This window comes from Rhinopithecus roxellana, chromosome 1, assembly GCF_007565055.1.
Source record: "Rhinopithecus roxellana isolate Shanxi Qingling chromosome 1, ASM756505v1, whole genome shotgun sequence".
In the NCBI taxonomy this organism is placed as follows: Eukaryota; Metazoa; Chordata; class Mammalia; order Primates; family Cercopithecidae; genus Rhinopithecus; species Rhinopithecus roxellana.
In genome coordinates, this window is record NC_044549.1 from 190,106,813 (window position 1) to 190,125,529 (window position 18,717).

An 18,717-nucleotide genomic window follows, 5' to 3' on the forward strand; every position below is an offset into this window, starting at 1 on the left:
GAATTTCTATCAGGAAGTATTTTCTACTTCCTTCGGATATACCAATTACTTCATTTTCTCTCAGCTACTGTGACTCCTTGTTTAAGAAGAATATCCTCTGTTATGAGTATGCAGTCATTATTAAAACAATTAAAGTCTTGTTTAGAGAGGAAGATGTTTTTGTTATGCCAGATTATAGATCCTAAGATTCAATATTTATGAACTTAATTTATTATAGAAATGAGGAGTTTCAAGCAAACATACAGATTCTTTCGCCCCTATTAAAGCATATGCAACTTCTCCTATCTTAAGCAGCCTCAAAAGCAAAATTTTTCACCATTTACTCTTGGTATGACATGTAAGGAAGGTCAGACTTCCTGTTGATAAAAAGATTTCTCCTTCAGATGCACAATGATTATTTCATTATCAGTTGGAACAGAGCTGAACTGAATGCTTAGTTTCATACTATGATATGATGCAAGCCTTATAACTAAAAATCTGTTGGTTTTGTTTTTTGTTTTTTGGTTTTTTTTTTTTTTTTTTTGAGACCAGGTCTCCTTCACAGTGTCACCCAGGCTGGAGTGCAGTGGCATGATCTCAGCTCACTCCAGCCTCCACCCCCCAACTTAAGCAATCCTCCTACCTCAGCTTCCTGATTAGCTGGGACTATAGGCATGTGCCACCATGCCCCGATATTTTTTTGTATTTTTAGTAGAGACGGGGTTTTGCCGTGTTGCCCAGATTAGTCTCAAACTCCTGTACTCAAGCGATCAATCCACCTTGGCCTCCCAAAGTACTGGGATTACAGGTGTGAGCCACCACACCCGGCAGAAAAGTCTGCTATTTTAAAGGGAAACAGAGGAGAAGAATCATTTGTAAATATCATCTCAGCTTTCTCCTTTGTGTGTCACACTAGATTATTTTACCCCTAAGCTTCTCTATGCCACAGGGACAATGCTGAGTGAAAAGTGCCCTGGCATGGACTATGAGACCCTAAGTTCCTAGTCTAAACCCAGCATTTAAGTTTTTTCTGGTCTGTTTTCTTCATATACAGGAAGAGCTTAGACTAGGTACACACTATGATAATATGCATTGTATTTAACTCTGTGATTATTGGATAATTGGAGTTAATAGGAAAGTGAGTGGTTTTCAAGTGACATTTCCTGAAAGCTGGAAAATGAATTGTTCCCTCCTCTATGTTCCCCTTCGATTTGGTGCCTACCTGTGGAGCAGCCTCTAACCACACTGTGTCATGGTTATCATGGTAAATGGGGCCACCACACATAGACCCCTTGCAACAGACCCACCCTCCTGTGCTGTCTGGAGAGCTGTCCTTCATCCTAAGGCCAATCCTTCCCCTGTGCTTTGAACATGCCTCCTCTGTCTCCTCAGGAAATTTAGGTGTTTTTTCTCTTATATTTTAACCTTGCCCTCTAACCTGGATCCTTCCTGTCAGCCTTTTTTTTTTTTTTTTTTTTTTTTTTTTTTTTTTTTTTTTTTTTTGAGACGGAGTCTCGCTCTGTTCCCCAGGCTAGAGTGCAGTGGTGCAATCTCAGCTCACTGCAGACTCCACCTCAGCATCCGCCTCCCAGGTCCCAGTGATTCTCCTGCCTCAGCCTCCCAGGTAGCTGGGATTACAGGCACCTGCCACCATGCCTGGCTAATTTTTTTGTATTTTTAGTAGAGATGGGGTTTCACCATGTTGGCCGGGCTGGTCTCGAACTCCTGACCTCAGGTGATCTGCCTGCCTCGGCCTCCCAAAGTGCTAGGATTACAGGCATGAGCCACCATGCCTGTCCTTTGTCAGCTTTTAACATGCACAAGACACTACCGTTAATTTTTTTTCCCTTCTCTCGCAACCCCTGCAGCTCCCCATCATATGTCTCTCCCTCTTCATGGCCAAAGTTCTGTGGCTGCAACCTCCACTTCTCCATCTTCCTTCCCTCCTCAACCCTCTCCAGTCAGGCTGAGAGTCCTACTCCAGGCGCCAGTGGTTTCCATCCATCCTCCTTTCTTTCTCCTCATCATCTCAGCCTCTCAGCAGCATTTGATGCAGTTGGCCACTCTGTCCTTGGCTTTTGTGGCACCACACTTTCCTGCTTCTCCCCAGTTTCCCTTCTCATTCCTTCTCAGTCTCCCTTACAGACTCATCCTCTTATCCCTGAATGATAAACGTTAAAGGACCTCAAGGCTCAGTCTTGTCCCTCTTTCAGTCTCTCTCCCTTCTCTCTCCCCAGGTGGGTTCTTCAATGCCTATATCAATGATCACCTACCCTCCTATGGCTCCCAAACATGCCTCTCCCTCCAGACCTCTCCTCTGAACTCCAGACCCTTCTATCCCACTGCCCACCTAACATCACCACTGGAACATCTCCCAGGCACCCCAAATTCTGCATGTTCCAAACTGAACACCTTCTTCCAGGTTTTCCCTGTCTTGGTGAATGACATAACCATCCTCCCGCTCTCCTAAGCCTGGATTCACCCCTTCATCTCCTTCTACCTCACCCTCCGTAATCATCAACTTCTGACCATTTTGCCTTCTGAATAGATTAAGATTCCTTCTGCTTTGTTCCATCTTGACAGCCAGCATCATGACTCACCTGGACTTCCTGCACCCACTCTATTCATTAAGCAGCAGCAAGTGGTATCTTTGAAACACAAATATATTCACATCATATGGCTAAACACTCAAGTGGGCTCCCATTGTTCCTAAGAGAGAGGTCAAATCCTTAAAAGGATGGCTTAACTGATAATGGTGCAGGAGTTGGTCATCATCCTGTTTGTTCTCACTTTCTCTGACTTTGGCCTTCTCTGATCTGTATCTCCAGGGACTCACGCCATACAAGCTCTGCAAGTGACATTTCCCAGCCTCGCTTGCCCTCTGGCTTCTAGCCAGGCTCTGCCAATGAAGAAAGACACCAGGGCATCTCTCCCCATCTCACTCAGCCTCATGTGTGACCTCTGGGAGTGGCTACATCTCCTATCTTTCAGCTCCCACGTGACAGATTTCCTGCGGTCCCAGCTCCTACCAGACAGCCCCTGTATTAGTTTCCTGTGGCTGCCATAATGAATTATCACAAAGTATTTTTGAAAAGCCAGCAAGGTTCTGTTTGTTTGTTTGTTTGTTTGTTTTGAGACAGAGCTTTGCCCTGTCGCCCAGGCTGGAGTGCAGTGGCGCAATCTCGGCTCACTGCAACCTCCGCCTCCTGGGTTCAAGTGATTCTCCTGCCTCAGTCTCCCAAGTAGCTGGGATTACAACTGCCTGCTACCATGCCCAGCTAATTTTTGTATTTTTAGTAAAGACGGGGTTTCACCACGTTGGCCAGGCTGATCTCAAGTAATCTGCCTGCCTCGACCTCCCAAAGTGCTGGAATTACAGTGTGATTAAAGCCTGTCCTAGAGGTAGGTATCAGATCCAACGGGCACATTTCAGGAAATGTCAGTTGAAAACCACTCACTTTCCTATTAACTCCAATTATCCAATAATCACAGAGTTTATAAAATGTCTGTTACCTTAGTGTTTACCTAATCTAAACTATTACTGTACATGAAGAAAACAGACCAGAAAAAAACATGTGCTAGATTTCAACTAGGAGCCACCTAGCGAGCCACTACACCCGGCCAACAAGGTAGTTTTGATTACTTCAAATTATTAAAAGTCTGGCCAGTTGTTGCTGGGAGGGTAAAGACCCTTTTGCTGTACTTTCCAGTAGAGGGCTTTTACTGAAAGAAAAAAGCAAAACAAAAACAAAAACAAACCTTTGCTGTGGAAGGATTCAAATCAGACATTGTCAAAAGAAGACATACAAATGGCCAGCAAGCATAGAAAAAATACTCATCACCACTAATGATCAGAGAAATGCCGATTACACAATGATACCACCTCACACCAGTCAGAATGGCTGCTGCTAAAAAGTCAAAAAACAACAAATGTTGGTGAGGATGTGGAGAAAGGGAATGCTTATACAGTTTGGGGGATAATGTAAATTAGTACAAACTATGCGGGAAACAGTATGGAGACCAGGCATGGTGGCTCACACCTGTAATCCCAGCACTTTGGGAGGCTGAGGTGGGAGGATCGCTTGAGACCAAAGGGGTCGAGGCTGGCTGCAGTAAGCCATGATCACACCACTGCACTCCAGCCTGGGTGACTGACTGAGACCCAATCTCAAAAAAAAAAAAAAAAAAAAGTAAAAACCAGTCTGGAGAACTGCCATTTGGTCCAGCAATCCCACTACTGGGTATCTCCTCAAAGGAAAATAAATCACTACATTAAAAAGATAACTGCACACATATGTTTATCACAGAACTATTCACAATAGCAAAGATATGGAATCAACCTAGGTATTCACCAATGGGTGACTGGGTAAAGAAAATGTGAGTGTGTGTGTATGTGTGTGTGTGCGCATGTGTATGTGTATACATCTGTACATGGAATACTACTCAGCCATAAAAAAAGAATGGAATCATGTCTTTTGCATCAATGTGGATGGAACTGGAGGCCATTATTATGTAAGTGAAACAATTCAGAAAGAGAAAGTCAAATATAGCATGTACTCTCTCAATAATCAGTAACTAAATAATGTGTACATATGTACATAGAGAGTAGAATAATAAACACTGAAGTCTAGGAAGGATGGGAGGGTAGGAAGGTGGGAGTAGGGGTAAGGGATAAGAAATTACTTAATGTGTATAATGTACATTATTCAAGTGATGGCTACACTAAATGCATAGACTTCATCATTATGTAATATAGCCATATCACAAAACTGTACTTGTACCCCCTAAATCTTTTTTTTTTTTTTTTTTTTTGAGACTGAGTGTTGCTTTGTCACCCAGGCTGGAGTGCAGTGGTGCGATCTAGGCTCACTGCAACTTCTGCCTCCTGGGTTCAAGCAGTTCTTCTGCCTCAGCCTCCCAAGTAGCTAGGATTACAGGCACCCGCCACCATGCCCAGCTAATTTTTGTATTTTTAGTAGACACGGGGTTTCACCATGTTGGTCAGGCTGGTCTCAAACTCCTGACCTCAGGTGATCCACCCATCTCGGCCTCCCAAAGTACTGGGATTATAGGCATGAGCCACTGCACCCAGCCCCTAAATCTATTTTTAAACAACAACAACAACAAAAGTTGTTGAACTATCAACAACTTGAAGCTAAAGAACAACCTGGGTTCTTTGGGTATTTTGTTTTATTTTATTTAATTAATAAATTAATTTTTCCCAAGACAGAATCTTGCTCTGTCACCCAGGCTAGAGTACAGTGGCACAATCTCAGCTCACTGCAACTTCCGCCTCCGAGGTTCAAGCAACTCTCCTGCCTCAGCCTCCCAAGTATCTGGGATTACAGTAATGTGCCACCATATGCAGCTAATTTTTGTATTTTTAGTAGAGATGAGATTTCACCACGTGGGCCAGGCTGGTTTCAAACTCCTGACCTCGTGATCCGCCCATCTCAGCCTCCCAAAGTGTTGGGATTACAGGCATGAGCCATCGTGTCTAGCCTCTTTGGGTATTTTAATGCTAACATATTAGTCTGCTTCACAACTTAACACTGCTCAAAATAGCTTCTCTGTGTTTCTAAGACCATATAGCACTGCCCTATATTACTTCCTAATTCTTGATCTTCAAATAGATGTGCTATTGGACCATGCAGAGAATTGTGCATTTTAAAGGATGGTCAGTTTCTTATTAGAAACTTAGCTTTACTATTTTCCTTAAACAGTTAACCTTAGGATGTATTTTCAGAGAGAAAATTTTAAAATTAAGAACACGTACATCATTAATAATGCTTTAAATGATGCAAAGGCTAATGAAAGACCTGGGCAAGAGCATTTTTTCTTTTCCCTAGGTTACAAAATGGGTCCCAAAAATACTAAAATATTTAAATTGCTTTCTACTGTCATAAAAGTTATGATTTTTCATTCAAAATGAAACATCCCTTAATCTAAAATAAAAGTTGAGGTCGGGTGCAGTGGCTCATACCTGTAGTTCCAGCACTTTGGGAGGATGAGGCGGGCAGATCACTTGTGGTCAGGCGTTCAAGACCAGCCTAGCCAATGAGGTAAGACCCTATCTCTACTAAAAATACAAAAATTATCTGGGCGTGTTGGCATATGCCTGTAATCCCAGCTACCTGGGAGGCTGAGGTACGAGAATTGCTTGAACCTGGGAGGCAGAGGTTGCAGTGAGCCGGGATCATGCCACTGAACTCCAGCCTGGCCAATAGAGCGAGACTTTGTCTCAAAAAAAAAAAAAAATTGAAAAAATAAAATAAAAATAAAGAAATATATCTTCTTTTCATATGACAGAGGTTAGTCTTCTTTTTGTGGTGGAATATAGTAAATTGTTGAGTTACAATAGTGTGTTAGAAATCTTGCATGATATTTAATAAATCTGACCTCCCTGTCTTCTAGCTGCATGGGGCATCACAGCTTTCCAAGGTCACGTGCAAATGCTGAATTGGCTGCGCTATACTAGTTGTGCACGGGACACAGGAACCCATCTTCTTCTGTATCGCTTAGGCCTTTGTCCTCTCCAATCTGCATATTAGAAAAGCAGAATTTTGGACTAAATTTTAATGATTGATCATCGTGATTTATTATTATTATTAATTTTTATTTATTTATTTATTTTTGAGACAGAGTCTTGCTTTGTCACCCAGGCTGGAGTGCAGTGGTGTGATCTAAGCTCACTGCAAGCTTCGCCTACCAGGTTCACACCATTCTCCTGCCTCAGCCTCCTGAGTAGCTGGGACTATAGGCACCCGCCACCACGCCCAGCTAATTTTTTTTGTATTTTTAGTAGAGACGGGGTTTCACCGTGTTAGCCAGGATAGTCTCAATCTCCTGACCTCGTGATCCACCCACCTCGGCCTCCCAAAGTACTGGGATTACAGGCGTGAGCCACCATGCCCGGCGTGATGGTCGTGGTTTAAAAGCTAATACTTTTGATCACTTCTTTGTGCCAGGCATTTGGCATTTAATTCTCTCAAAGCTTACCCAAGAATCAACATTTATTACCTGTTTTATAAATGATGAAACTAAGGCTCAGAGAAGTTAAGTAACTTGCTGAAAGTCACACAGCTAGGACTTGCTAAAGCCAGGATTCAGATTTCCCAAGCAGTGCTGGATTTAGTGCTTGTAACTCTTGGGCCACATCTCCAACCCCAGGTTTCTGGTACGTTTCCCCACTTGGTGCAAGGGATGTTGACTGTGCCCAGCACTTTTGACAAAGTGCGTGCTCTGCTTCTAATATAAGAATTCAATGCTGTTCTTTAGTTGAACCTATAATTACTGTTTCACTAAGTTGGGAAAAGCTCTGGATCCTATTGTTAGCAATCACAGAAAGTGTTCCAGCCGGGCATGGTAGCTCATGCCTGTAATCTCAGCAGTTCCAGAAGCCGAGGTAGGTGGATTACGTGAGGCCAGGAGTTTGAGACCAGCCTGGGCAACATGTCTCCACCAAAAATACAAAAATTAGCCAGGTGTGGTGGTGCATGCCTGTAGTCCCAGCAAATCGGGAGGCTGCGGTGGGAGGATCCCTTGAGCCCAGGAGGTCGAGGCTGCAGTGAGCTGAAATTGAGCCACTGCACACTAGCCTGGGCAACAGAGTGAGACCCTGTCTCAAAACAGAAAAAAAGAAAAGAAAATGTTTCATTTTAAATAGACCTTCAAGGAGTTCATAGCATACATATTCACCAGTGAAAGCATGTTTTTCCCCAGTGATAAGTTTAAATATCTCTGTGATATCGATGCTACCATTTTCTCAAGGTTCTACCCTCCTAGGCTGCCACTACATTCCTAAGAACCACGGGAAAAGGCATTTGCTCCTCCGAAGAAATTCTCAGACCAATTTTTCACTACTGAACAATGTGGACCGGGGTAACATAAAGAACAGAAAAGTACCAACATTTCCTGTGTGGGTTTCAAAGCAGACAGCATGGTTCAGAGCAGCGGGCACCAGTGCAGATCACCCAACTCCACGGCAGAGGTGATAGTTTCCAGCGCAGCGGTGCAAAGCCAAAGGGCACCCACGAGTTCATTACATAATTCCTGGTAGCATGAGGCCAAGTGTGTATCTGCTCTAGGGGAACAGTCAGAGGCTCTGACAGGCAGAGCAAGGCGGTCATGACTATGTTTTCACAAAGTGTATGCTAGCGGTTGTTTGTTTAGAAAAAGACTGACCAGCTTTTTTCCCCCTCCTTCTCCCTCTTTCTTTTCTTCCCCTTGTAAACACTCTGGCATAATACTGAATGACTTTGTTTTTAAGCTGCCTTAGCCTTGCTTTGTGAAGAAAAAGCCTGAGTATCCTTTCCCTGTGGGACACAGGTTGTTATTTTTGGAGCAGAGGTTCTTAGCCTGATCTCTGTCTAGATCAATTTCTGTCTTGATGAGGCTGAGGTCTGTGACAGCTCCAAGCATCGTCCGTTGAGGGAAGCTTCCTCGCTTGGTGGGGCGCATGGGCAAAGATGTCAAGGGACCACGTCTGAAACTTCACTGCTCTTGATCTCCTCGCGAAGGCTCCTCAGCATTCAGAGTCTGCTCGTTAGATTGTACCCTTGGAACAGTCGCGACCGCATGCCGGGAGTGACGTGCTTTCTGTCTTTGGGATCATGGAAAATTCTTGTCTCATTCAGAGCCCAGACACTCCGGGCCAACTCCCTTCATTTCAGGAATATGGCTTTTTCTGCTTATACTGCTTCACGGTACGTTTTGGGTAGAGATGGCCCCCTCTTTTAACCCAAGGTACTCCAGGTCACAGACTCCTCAGAGCTAAGAAGGCTGGAGGATTTTTGCAAGCTATTCAGGGTGCATCTGCACTGGCCAACACTGGAGTCCTTAGGGCCTCTGGGAACACATCTCGGGACTCAAAGCTCAAAACATCCCCTCTAACCTGCTCTTTGTGTCAGGCTGCTAGACCCTGGGAGAAAACTGCTCCGACTTCTCACAGTTCCTCTGCCTGACCTGCTATTCCTGGAGTTTACAAAGCTTGAGCCTGGTAGGAAACAAGTAAAATTAGAAACAGATTAAACTACTGCATCAGCAACAAATTAGATGACAACAGTATGATCACTTCCTTGAACAGGGTTCTAGCTAGATATTCAGGGTACAGGGCTATGTGGAGAAAGATGCTAAGATGAAGGGGCCAGTGGGGGAGGTGGCCCCAGCAGGTGTCCCAGCAGCTTTCCGCCTTGGCAGGTGGGAGCATGACCTGTCATGTGCAGTTCCCGGCGGGCTATATATAGCCAGTCAAAGCTTCTTACAAGAGAAACCTCTTTCACACCCTCCATGGGTCCTACCCGCAGGCCACAGGGCTCACTGTAAATCCCCCGGACGTTGTCTCACCCAGGGAAGGGAAAGCAGCCAGCAGCCCTCCAGTCCTCTTGTGCTTTCCCTGGGAGTGTGGCCTGTGCTCAGCCATGGTGGACATGGGGGCCCTGGACAACCTGATCGCCAACACGGCCTACCTGCAGGCCCGGAAGTCTTCGGACTGCGACAGCAAGGAGCTGCAGCGGCGGCGGCGCAGTCTGGCCCTGCCCGGGCTGCAGGGCTGCACGGAGCTCCGCCAGAAGCTGTCCCCGAACTTCCACAGCCTGTGTGAGCAGCAGCCCATTGGTCGCCGCCTCTTCCGTGACTTCCTAGCCACTGTGCCCATGTTCCGCGAGGCGGCAACCTTCCTAGAGGACGTGCAGAACTGGGAGCTGGCCGAGGAGGGACCTACCAAGGACAGCACGCTGCAGGGGCTGGTGGCTGCTTGTGCGAGTGGCCCTGCCCCAGGGAACCCACACCCCTTCTTCAGCCAGGCTGTGGCCACCAAGTGCCAAGCAGCCACCACTGAGGAAGAGCGAGTGGCCGCAGTGACACTGGCCAAGTCTGAGGCCATGGCCTTCTTGCAGGAGCAGCCCTTTAAGGATTTCCTGACCAGCCCCTTCTATGACAAGTTTTTGCAGTGGAAACTCTTTGAGATGCAACCAGTGTCAGACAAGTACTTCACTGAGTTCAGAGTGCTGGGGAAAGGTGGTTTTGGGGAGGTAAGTGTCTCCCAGTAGCCAGGCTAGAAGGTGAAACATAGAGCATGAAAGGGGGTAATGTTGCCTTTCTTTTTTTTAATCTCGTTACTTAGAACTAATTTCAGGACCACAAGTGGAGAATTTCTACCCCCGTCTCCCCAGCCCCCTTCCTTGTAGCCATGGTGTGAAATAAAATACAAATGGCATGAGAGAGACAAGCAAAATGTAGACTTGGCCGAGACTCTGTCATGGGTCTCCATCAGGAACGTGCTGAGATGCCCGGACACTTCGGAGAATGATAGCAATGTGTGACAGAAGATCTCCATTTCCCCTAAATTATGATTATGAAGGTACTGCGAGAAAAATGGATATTTAAGAAAACACTCTAACTAGCTGGGTGTGGTAGCATGCCTGTAATCCCAGCTACTCGGGAGGCTGAGGCAGGACAATCACTTGAGCCCGGGAGGTGGAGGTTGCAGCAAGCCGAGATCATGCCACTGCACTCCAGACTGGGCAACAGAGCGAGACTCTCTCTCAAAAAAAAAAAAAAAGAAAAAAAGAAAGAGAGAGAAAAAAAGAAAGAAAGAAGGAAAGAAAGAAAGAAAACACTCATCTTGAAGGAAGGTTGAGAACCTGTTTTGTACCACTGTTGTGCCCAGCTTTCTGTTTTTAAGTAATAAAAAAATTTCAGATAAAATTTGCTTGATATAAAACTAACCATTAACCATTTTGAAATGTACAGTGCAGTGGCACTTTGCACATATGCAATGCTGGGTAACCAACACCTCAATCTAGATCCAAGACACTCTCATCACCCCTGTGCCCATTAATAGTGCCTCCCCATCCCTCTCCTCCTCCAGCCCTGGCAACCACTAGTCTGCTTTCTGTCTCTAGGGATTTGCCTATTCTGGATGTTTCACACAATATGTGACCTTTTGTGTCCGGCTTCTTTCACTCATTAGACTGTTTTGGGGGTTCATTCACACTGTAGCATGTGTCAGTACTCCATTCCTTTTTATGACTGCATAATATTCCATTATATGGATATACTACATTTCATGTAGCCATTCATCTGTCGATGGACATTTGGGTTGTTTTCACCATTTGGCTATTGTGTGTGGTGCTGCTATTCATGCACAAGTATTTGTTTGAATACTTGTTTTCAATTCTCTTGGATTTATGCCCAGGAGTGGAATTGCTAGGTTATATGGTGATACTATGTTTAACTTTTTAAGGAGCCACCAAACATTCCACATTTTTTATTCCCACCAACAATGCTTAAAGGTTTCAGTTTCTCCACATCCTTGCCAACACTTGATATTTTCCTGTATTTTTTTATGAAGGTCTGCCTAGTGGGGTGAAGGAGTATCTTACCGTAGTCCCTACTTTTTCTTGAGAACACTTCTTATTTACAGCTTCTCCTTTCTCCAATGCCTGACATCTTTCCACCCACCTCCTCCTTTATCATCTTCTCTCTACCTCTCTCCAGTATCATGTACTTCTACCTCTTTCTCTTCTTTTCTTTCTCCTTTAAGGTATGTGCCGTCCAGGTGAAAAACACTGGGAAGATGTACGCCTGTAAGAAACTGGACAAGAAACGGCTGAAGAAGAAAGGTGGCGAGAAGATGGCTCTCTTGGAAAAGGAAATCTTGGAGAAGGTCAGCAGCCCTTTCATTGTCTCTCTGGCCTATGCCTTTGAGAGCAAGACCCATCTCTGCCTTGTCATGAGCCTGATGAATGGGGGTGACCTCAAGTTCCACATCTACAACGTGGGCACACGTGGCCTGGACATGAGTCGGGTGATCTTTTACTCAGCCCAGATAGCCTGTGGGATGCTGCACCTCCATGAACTCGGCATTGTCTACCGGGACATGAAGCCTGAGAATGTGCTTCTGGATGACCTCGGCAACTGCAGGTTATCTGACCTGGGGCTGGCTGTGCAGATGAAGGGTGACAAGCCCATCACCCAGAGGGTGAGTGACTCTCCACCTGCCCCAAGTGTGGGGCACAGAGTTGGAAAAGAGTGGAGAGGGCTTTTCTATTCCCAGGGCAAATAGAGCCTTGGACTTAATTCTTTTGGTTTTTTCCCCTAAAGCGCTTATGTTGTCATCTTGCCTTAAGAGGAGTGTTGTATAAGAGGATTGGCTTCATTGGCTATTTGGGGGCTACTTTGCTGTCCTCTCACGGGGGACGGGGGAGCCTCCTTTGTGAGTTGGGGATGGCCTGTGCTTTCATGATGAGATGGAAAGAGCTGAATCCATAGTCAGGGTCCGGGTGTGTCCCATCAATAACCACCTCTATGGTGCTGTGTTCCTGAGCCAACAGAGCCTTGGTTTCCTTTTCTGGAAAATGAAGGGGTTGGACTCTAAAATTCCATGATCCTAGGAGGTAAACTTTAATCAGATAAGAAAAAGAATGATCTGGCTGGGTGTGATGGCTCACGCCTGTAATCCCAGCACTTTGGGGAGGCCGAGGTGGGTGGATCTCCTGTGGTCAGGAGTTTGAGACCAGCCTGGCCAACGTGGTGAAACCCCATCTCTAGTAAAAATACAAAAATTAGCTGGGCGTGGTGACAGGTTCCTGTAATCCCAGTTACTCGGGAGGTTGAGGCAGGAGAATTGCTTGAACCCGGGAGGCTGAGGTTGCAGTGAGCCGAGATCACACCACTGCACTCCAGCCTGCTCAACAGAGAGAGACTCTGCCTCAAAAAAAAAAAAAAAAAAAAAAAAAAGAAAGAAAGAAAGAAGGAAAAAGAATTACCCTCTCACAACTAGAACATTAAAAGAAAAATCTCTCCTTTCCTCTTTGGTGTGGAATTGGCAAATGTTTTGCATTGGATGAAGATGAAATTTAAATGAAAATATATAGAAGAAAACAAAGGCAACTGATGTTTATTTTAATCAGTTTGGTTCAAAGTGACTTGCTGAAAATTCTTTGGTTAAAAAGGGAATTATAATGAAGCGATTATGTTAGGTGAACAATGGAGAATCTCTGGAATTCCAACATCTTTACCTCTGAGGCTCTGTGCACAAAGGTGGGAGATTCCACAGCAAGACAAGGGCTCAAATCTGGCTCTTAAATGCTTACTTAAAACCTTATTTTTGTACAGTTTTCAGCCTACAGGGCCCCAAGGAAATGAGAAAAATCATGGCAAGTTGGAGAAACTGCTGTGGTGATTTTTTTTTTTTTTTTTTTTTTTTTTGAGTCGGAGTCTCGCTCTGTCACCCGGACTGGAGTGCAGTGGCCAGATCTCAGCTCACTGCAAGCTCCACCTCCCGGGTTTACGCCATTCTCCTGCCTCAGCCTCCCGAGTAGCTGGGACTACAGGCGCCCGCCACCTTGCCCGGCTAGTTTTTGTATTTTTAGTAGAGACGGGGTTTCACCGTGTTAGCCAGGATGGTCTCGATCTCCTGACCTCGTGATCCGCCCGTCTCGGCCTCCCAAAGTGCTGGGATCACAGGCTTGAGCCACCGTGCCCGGCCTGCTGTGGTGATTTTATATAGCTGTGAGGGAAGGGATGTTGACAAGACTGAAGGACTGGGCTTCCACAGGCGCTGGAATGCCTTCATGTAGGGGAAGACGGGATCTTGAAGGGTTAATTTAAGAAGGGAAATGACATGATTAGATTTCTGTCTTAAAAAGACCAATGCAGCAACAATTTGGAAGGTAGATGGTATATGTAGGGAAGTTAGTTAGGAGGCTAAGGTAGTGAGTGGCCCAGGCAAGAGATAATGGGGGTCTGTACAGGACAGTGGGATGAAAGAAGTGGGAGCAAATTGGAGCTTTTGGAAAGAGATCTGATGGAACTTCAGGAGCGGCTGGGTATGGGGGTGAGGGGAAGGTGAGGGTCTCTAGCGCCAGTGGCCAGAAGGAAGAGCAGATTTGTGGGCAAGCTGGGGAGTTAACTTGTGATTATGTTGTCTATGAGGTTCCTGTAGAAGGGGCAGGCAGAGATGTTCACTGGGCATTTAGACCTATAGGCCTGGTGCTGTGGAGGAAGAGCTGGGAGAGATATGGAGATGTGGAGTCACCATGGTTTGTGAAGCAGAGGGCACTGCTGAGTCACTGGGAAAGAGTAGGGGAAGAAGACCAGGAACAGATGCTGAAAAACACCAACATGTAGGGGATACAGAAGAAAAGAGGCCCTGAAGAGGTTTAAGAAGTAGGAGGAAAGGCAGGAGTGATATAGTCACAGGAGCTGTATCAGTTAGAGATGGGTTTCAGGGGCATATCCTAGAAAACACAAATAACAGCAGATTAAACAAGACAGAGGTTTGTTTGTCTTATGTAACAGGGTGTGGAAATAAGCACTTGCCAGCATTAGTTCAGCAGCTGCAGAATAATGGGATCTGCATCTTTATAATTCTAGCCTTTTCCATGTGTTGCAGGATGGCTGCTGTAGCCCCAGCCATCAGGGCCCTGTTCCACAGAGGAGAAAGGAGGAAGGGTCAGGAGTCAATGGACATGCATGCAGCAGTTGAGTGTGGCCCCCTTTAGGAGCTTTCCTGGAAGCTCCATCCAACAAGCTTTCGCTTAGATATCACTGGCTGGGACTGTGATCTGGCCACTCCCTAGCTGCAGGGGAAGCTGACAAATGACATTTGTGAAATTTTTTGGTTAAAAGGGGAATTATAATTAAGCGATTATAATTACTGAATTATATCTGGGCTGAGTAGAAGATCACCCGGCTCATGTCCAGGCCGTGTGTGCCTACGTCGTAGATGTGGAACTTGGGGCAGGGGTGAAGGAGGGGGTTCTAGTTAGTAAGGATGAAGAAAGTCTGGATATTGAGCAGGTAACTAGCAGCCTCTGCCACAGGAGCCAGAGAAGAGGATTTCAGGGAGGAGGGTGTGGTAAGTGCTGCAAAGAGGTAACACCACCTGTGGGATTTGGCAATCAGGAAATCAGTGTCAGGGAAAGGTGAGGTCTCAACGCAGACTGTGGAGGTTGGATTGATCTTGAAGTAGGTAATGAGACTCTGGAAAGGGGAGACTGGTCCCTAGACGGGGACACAGTGGGGAAGTGGAGTTTTGAGATGGGGAGGGCAGAGCAGGTTTAGATGGTGAGGCAAAAGCCAGCAGAGAAGGTGTTGCTCCTGTGGGAAGGAAAGACAGTAGACAATGGCAGAGAATGGGGAGGAGCTGAAATAACACTGTCTCCTCCGTGGGCGGGAAGGGGGAGCAGACCAGGGAGGTGACAGAATGTTTGCCTTCTTGGGACATTCCTATGAACACAGGAACGCGGTGAATCATAGATCCACGTCCACCTAGGCTGGAGAAAACTGAAGTGCAGCACTTCACAGTTCGGCATTTGTGTTGTCCATTGTACCGAGCAGGAGCATTCCTTCTGAGTCGCCCATGGACATGTATCACACTAATGGTTGCTATATCTCAACCTCGCTGGAGGCTTAGGGGACACATAGAGTTTTGGCTCACTCCAGTCTCCCTTCTCAGTCTCCTCAGGCTCTGTTCATGGGCCATGGCCATTTGGAAGGACAGCTCCTCCTCTGGCTCCTGGGTGCAGCTCTCTGGCTCGTCTGGAACTTGCAGGAAGCTTTCTGTGCCTCCCCAGTGCTGTCCACTACCAGGAACGTATTTAGTAGAGAGGTTCACTGCCTACAGACCCTTGGCCCTTTCACCTCTGTGTCCCTCTCTGTCCACACTTCAGGGTTTAGGCCACTTGCCTCATCCAAGTTTTATGCCCCAGTTTCCGGGCTTGCCATGGAAGCCCAGGGGACCATCAGGAAGGGTGAGGGGAGAGAGATGGAGAACAAGATTTGAAGTCATAAAAAACAAAGAGAGGAGAAAGGAAGGCCTCCTTCCTTCACTGTTTACCCTTCTACACAGCTAAGTAAACCCCCTTAGTTTCCTATTTATTGCAGCTCCCACACATATAATTGGGCTCACAAGTAGATTGTAAGGTCATTATATTCACAACATTTCACAGAAAGAAAAGACAGATAACATAGTTACAGGGCTTCTGTAACACATTCAGTTGTGATGTCAAGATACTATGTTACAGAATTACTGTGAACATTAATTCTGTGGTTTGAATGAGTCCTCAAAATTTGATGTGTTGGAAACTTAATCTCCAGTGTGGCAGTATTGGAGAGGTGGGGCCTTAAGAGGTGAGTGGATCATGAGGGCTCTGCAGTTGTGAATAGATGAGTGGATTAACGGGTTATCACAGGAGTGGAATTGGTAGCTTTATAAGAAGAGAAAGAAAGACCTGAGCTAGCGCATCAGCACCCTCAGCCCCATATGATGCCCTGAGCCATCTCAGTACTCCTCAGAGAGTTCCCACCAGCAAGAAGGCTCTCACCCTCTCACCAGACATGGCCCCTCAACCTTCCTTTCCTTTTAAAATACTTTCCTTATAAAATACTCAGTCTCAGATACGCTGTTATAAGTAACAGAAAACAGGTTTAAGACCGAAGAGGTAACAAGGAAAAATCACCCTGATGATGGAGGTTGAACTCTAATTGAGTCTAAGCGGTTCTTCCAGAAAAGTTAAGGCATTGTGGCTTTGGAAATTTGGCTAGTTTCTTCTCATTCAGAGACTCATGTAGTCTTGTATAAGTTGGGATTTCTTTCTGCTAAATATAACAGAATACCAGATTTTGGTATAGATTTGGCAGTTCAGCAATCTCACGGACAAGACCTGTTAAAAATCTCCTGGCTTGGGCTGGGTGTGGTGGCTCAGGCCTGTAATCCCAGCATTTTGAGCCCAGGAGGACAAGACCAGTCCATAGTGAGAACCCCATCTCTTAAAAAATTTTTTTGTTTTGCTTTAGGCTGGGCATGGTGGCTCACGCCTGTAATCCCAGCACTTTGGGAGGCCAAGGCAGGTGGATCCGCTGAGGTCAGGAGTTTGAGACCAGCCTGGCCAACATATTGAAACCCTGTCTCTACTAAAAATGCAAAAATTAGCCGGGCATGGTGGTGGGCGCCTGTAATCCCAGCTACTTGGGAGGCTGAGGTGGGAGAATCATTTGAACACGGAGGTGAAGGTTGCAGTGAGTCAAGATCATACCACTGCACTCCAGCCTGGATGAAAGAGAAAGGGTCTGTCTCAAAAAAAAAAAAAAAGTTTTGTTTTAAACTTATCCAGGTGTGGTGATGCATGCCTGTGGTACCCGCTTCTTGGGAGGCCAAGGTGGGAGGATTGCTTGAGCTCAGGAGTTCAAGGCTTCAGTGAGCTATGATCATGCCACTGCACTTCAGCCTGGGTGACAGAACAATACCCTGTTTCAAAAAAAAAAGAAATCTCTTGGCCTTTTCCTCCTTGTCACAAGTGGCTGTTGCAACTCCAAACATTGAGTCTACATTCCAGGAGAAGAGAAAAGAGGAGAAAAGAACAATATCCACAGATATCTGCTTATAGCCCATTAGCCAGGACCATGTCACATGTTCACCTCTAGCAGCAAAGGAGGCTGAAAAATATAGTATTTCATTTTCCAGTCTCTGTTTTGGGGGATATTAAAGGAGAGGGGGAGTGAGATTAGGTGCTGGGTAAGCTGAGAGCGTCTGCCACACCAGGCCCCAGGAAAAAAATATTGATGAGGATTAGGAAATCAAATTCAGTTTCATTACTTGCACGACACTGGGACTAGAGAATGATTGTGCCAATGGTGTGGTAGACAGAATTCTAAGATGGCCACCCCCATCAATGACCCTTGCTTGCCCTTGTATAATCCTCTCCCCTTGAGTGTAGACAAGACCCATGAGTATGATGAGATATCATTGCCATGGTTATGTTATGTTACAGGGCAAAAGGGACTTCAGAGTTTTAATTACAGTTACTAGTGGCCGGGCGTGTTGGCTCACGCCTGTAATCCCAGCACTTTGGGAGGCCAAGGCAGGTGGATCATGATGTCACGAGGTCAAGACCATCCTGGTTAACACGGTGAAACCTGGTCTCTACTAACAATACAAAAAATTAGCTGGGTGTGGTGGCGGGCACCTGTAGTCCCAGCTACTTGGGAAGCTGAGGAAGGAGAATCGCTTAAACCCATGAGGCAGAGGTTGCAGTGAGCCAAGATCACGCCACTGCCCTCCAGTCAGGGTGACAGAGTGAGACGCTCAGAAAAAAAAAAAAGGTTACTAGTTAGTTGACTTTGAGTTCATCAAAAGGGAAATTATCCAGGTGGGCCTGACCTCATCACACCAGTCCTTTCAATATGGGTATAGAGGCTAGAGACAGCAGAAGTCAGAACTGTAAAGCACAGAGGGCCTCCGTGCACCCTGCTGGCTTTGAAGATGGAGGAGCAAGGTATGCAGGTGGACTGCAGGCACTCAGAGCTGCCTCTCCCTGAGAGCCAGCAAGGAAACAGAGGCCTCCTTTCTACAGCCATAGTGAACGGAATTCTGCCATCACCATGTACGCTTGGAAGAGGACCATGGGCTGCAGATCAGAATGTAGCCTGACCAACATCTCCATTTTATTAGCCTTGTGAGATCCTGACCAAAGAGCCCTGCCTTGCTGTGCTAGAACTTCTGACCTACGGAACTGCAAGCTAATAAATGAACTGTTTTAAGCTACTAAGTTTGTGGTAATTTGTTACACATCAGTAGAAAACTCATACAAATAGTTAATAAAGGAAGGTAGCCAGGGAAATATTGTAGGGTAGCATCAAAATTAATGGAGAAGGGCCGGGCGCTGTGGCTGATGCCTATAATCCCAGCACTTTGGGGAGGCTGAGGCGGGTGGATCACCTGAGGTCGGGAGC

The 18,717-nt window shown here is 46.0% G+C and overlaps 1 protein-coding gene across 1 annotated transcript in view; it reads left to right on the plus strand.

The window, feature by feature from the left end:
• Window positions 1-9,226: 9,226 nt before the first annotated feature.
• The window catches only part of GRK7 (G protein-coupled receptor kinase 7), a 40,725-nt gene continuing 31,234 nt past the window's right edge, over window positions 9,227-18,717 (plus strand). Inside the window, exons 1-2 of the mRNA XM_010378271.2 lie at window positions 9,227-10,010; window positions 11,525-11,962. Of these exons, the coding sequence (XP_010376573.1) occupies window positions 9,399-10,010; window positions 11,525-11,962 (1,050 nt within the window). The 5' untranslated portion in view covers window positions 9,227-9,398. The remainder of the gene's footprint in view (window positions 10,011-11,524; window positions 11,963-18,717) is intronic.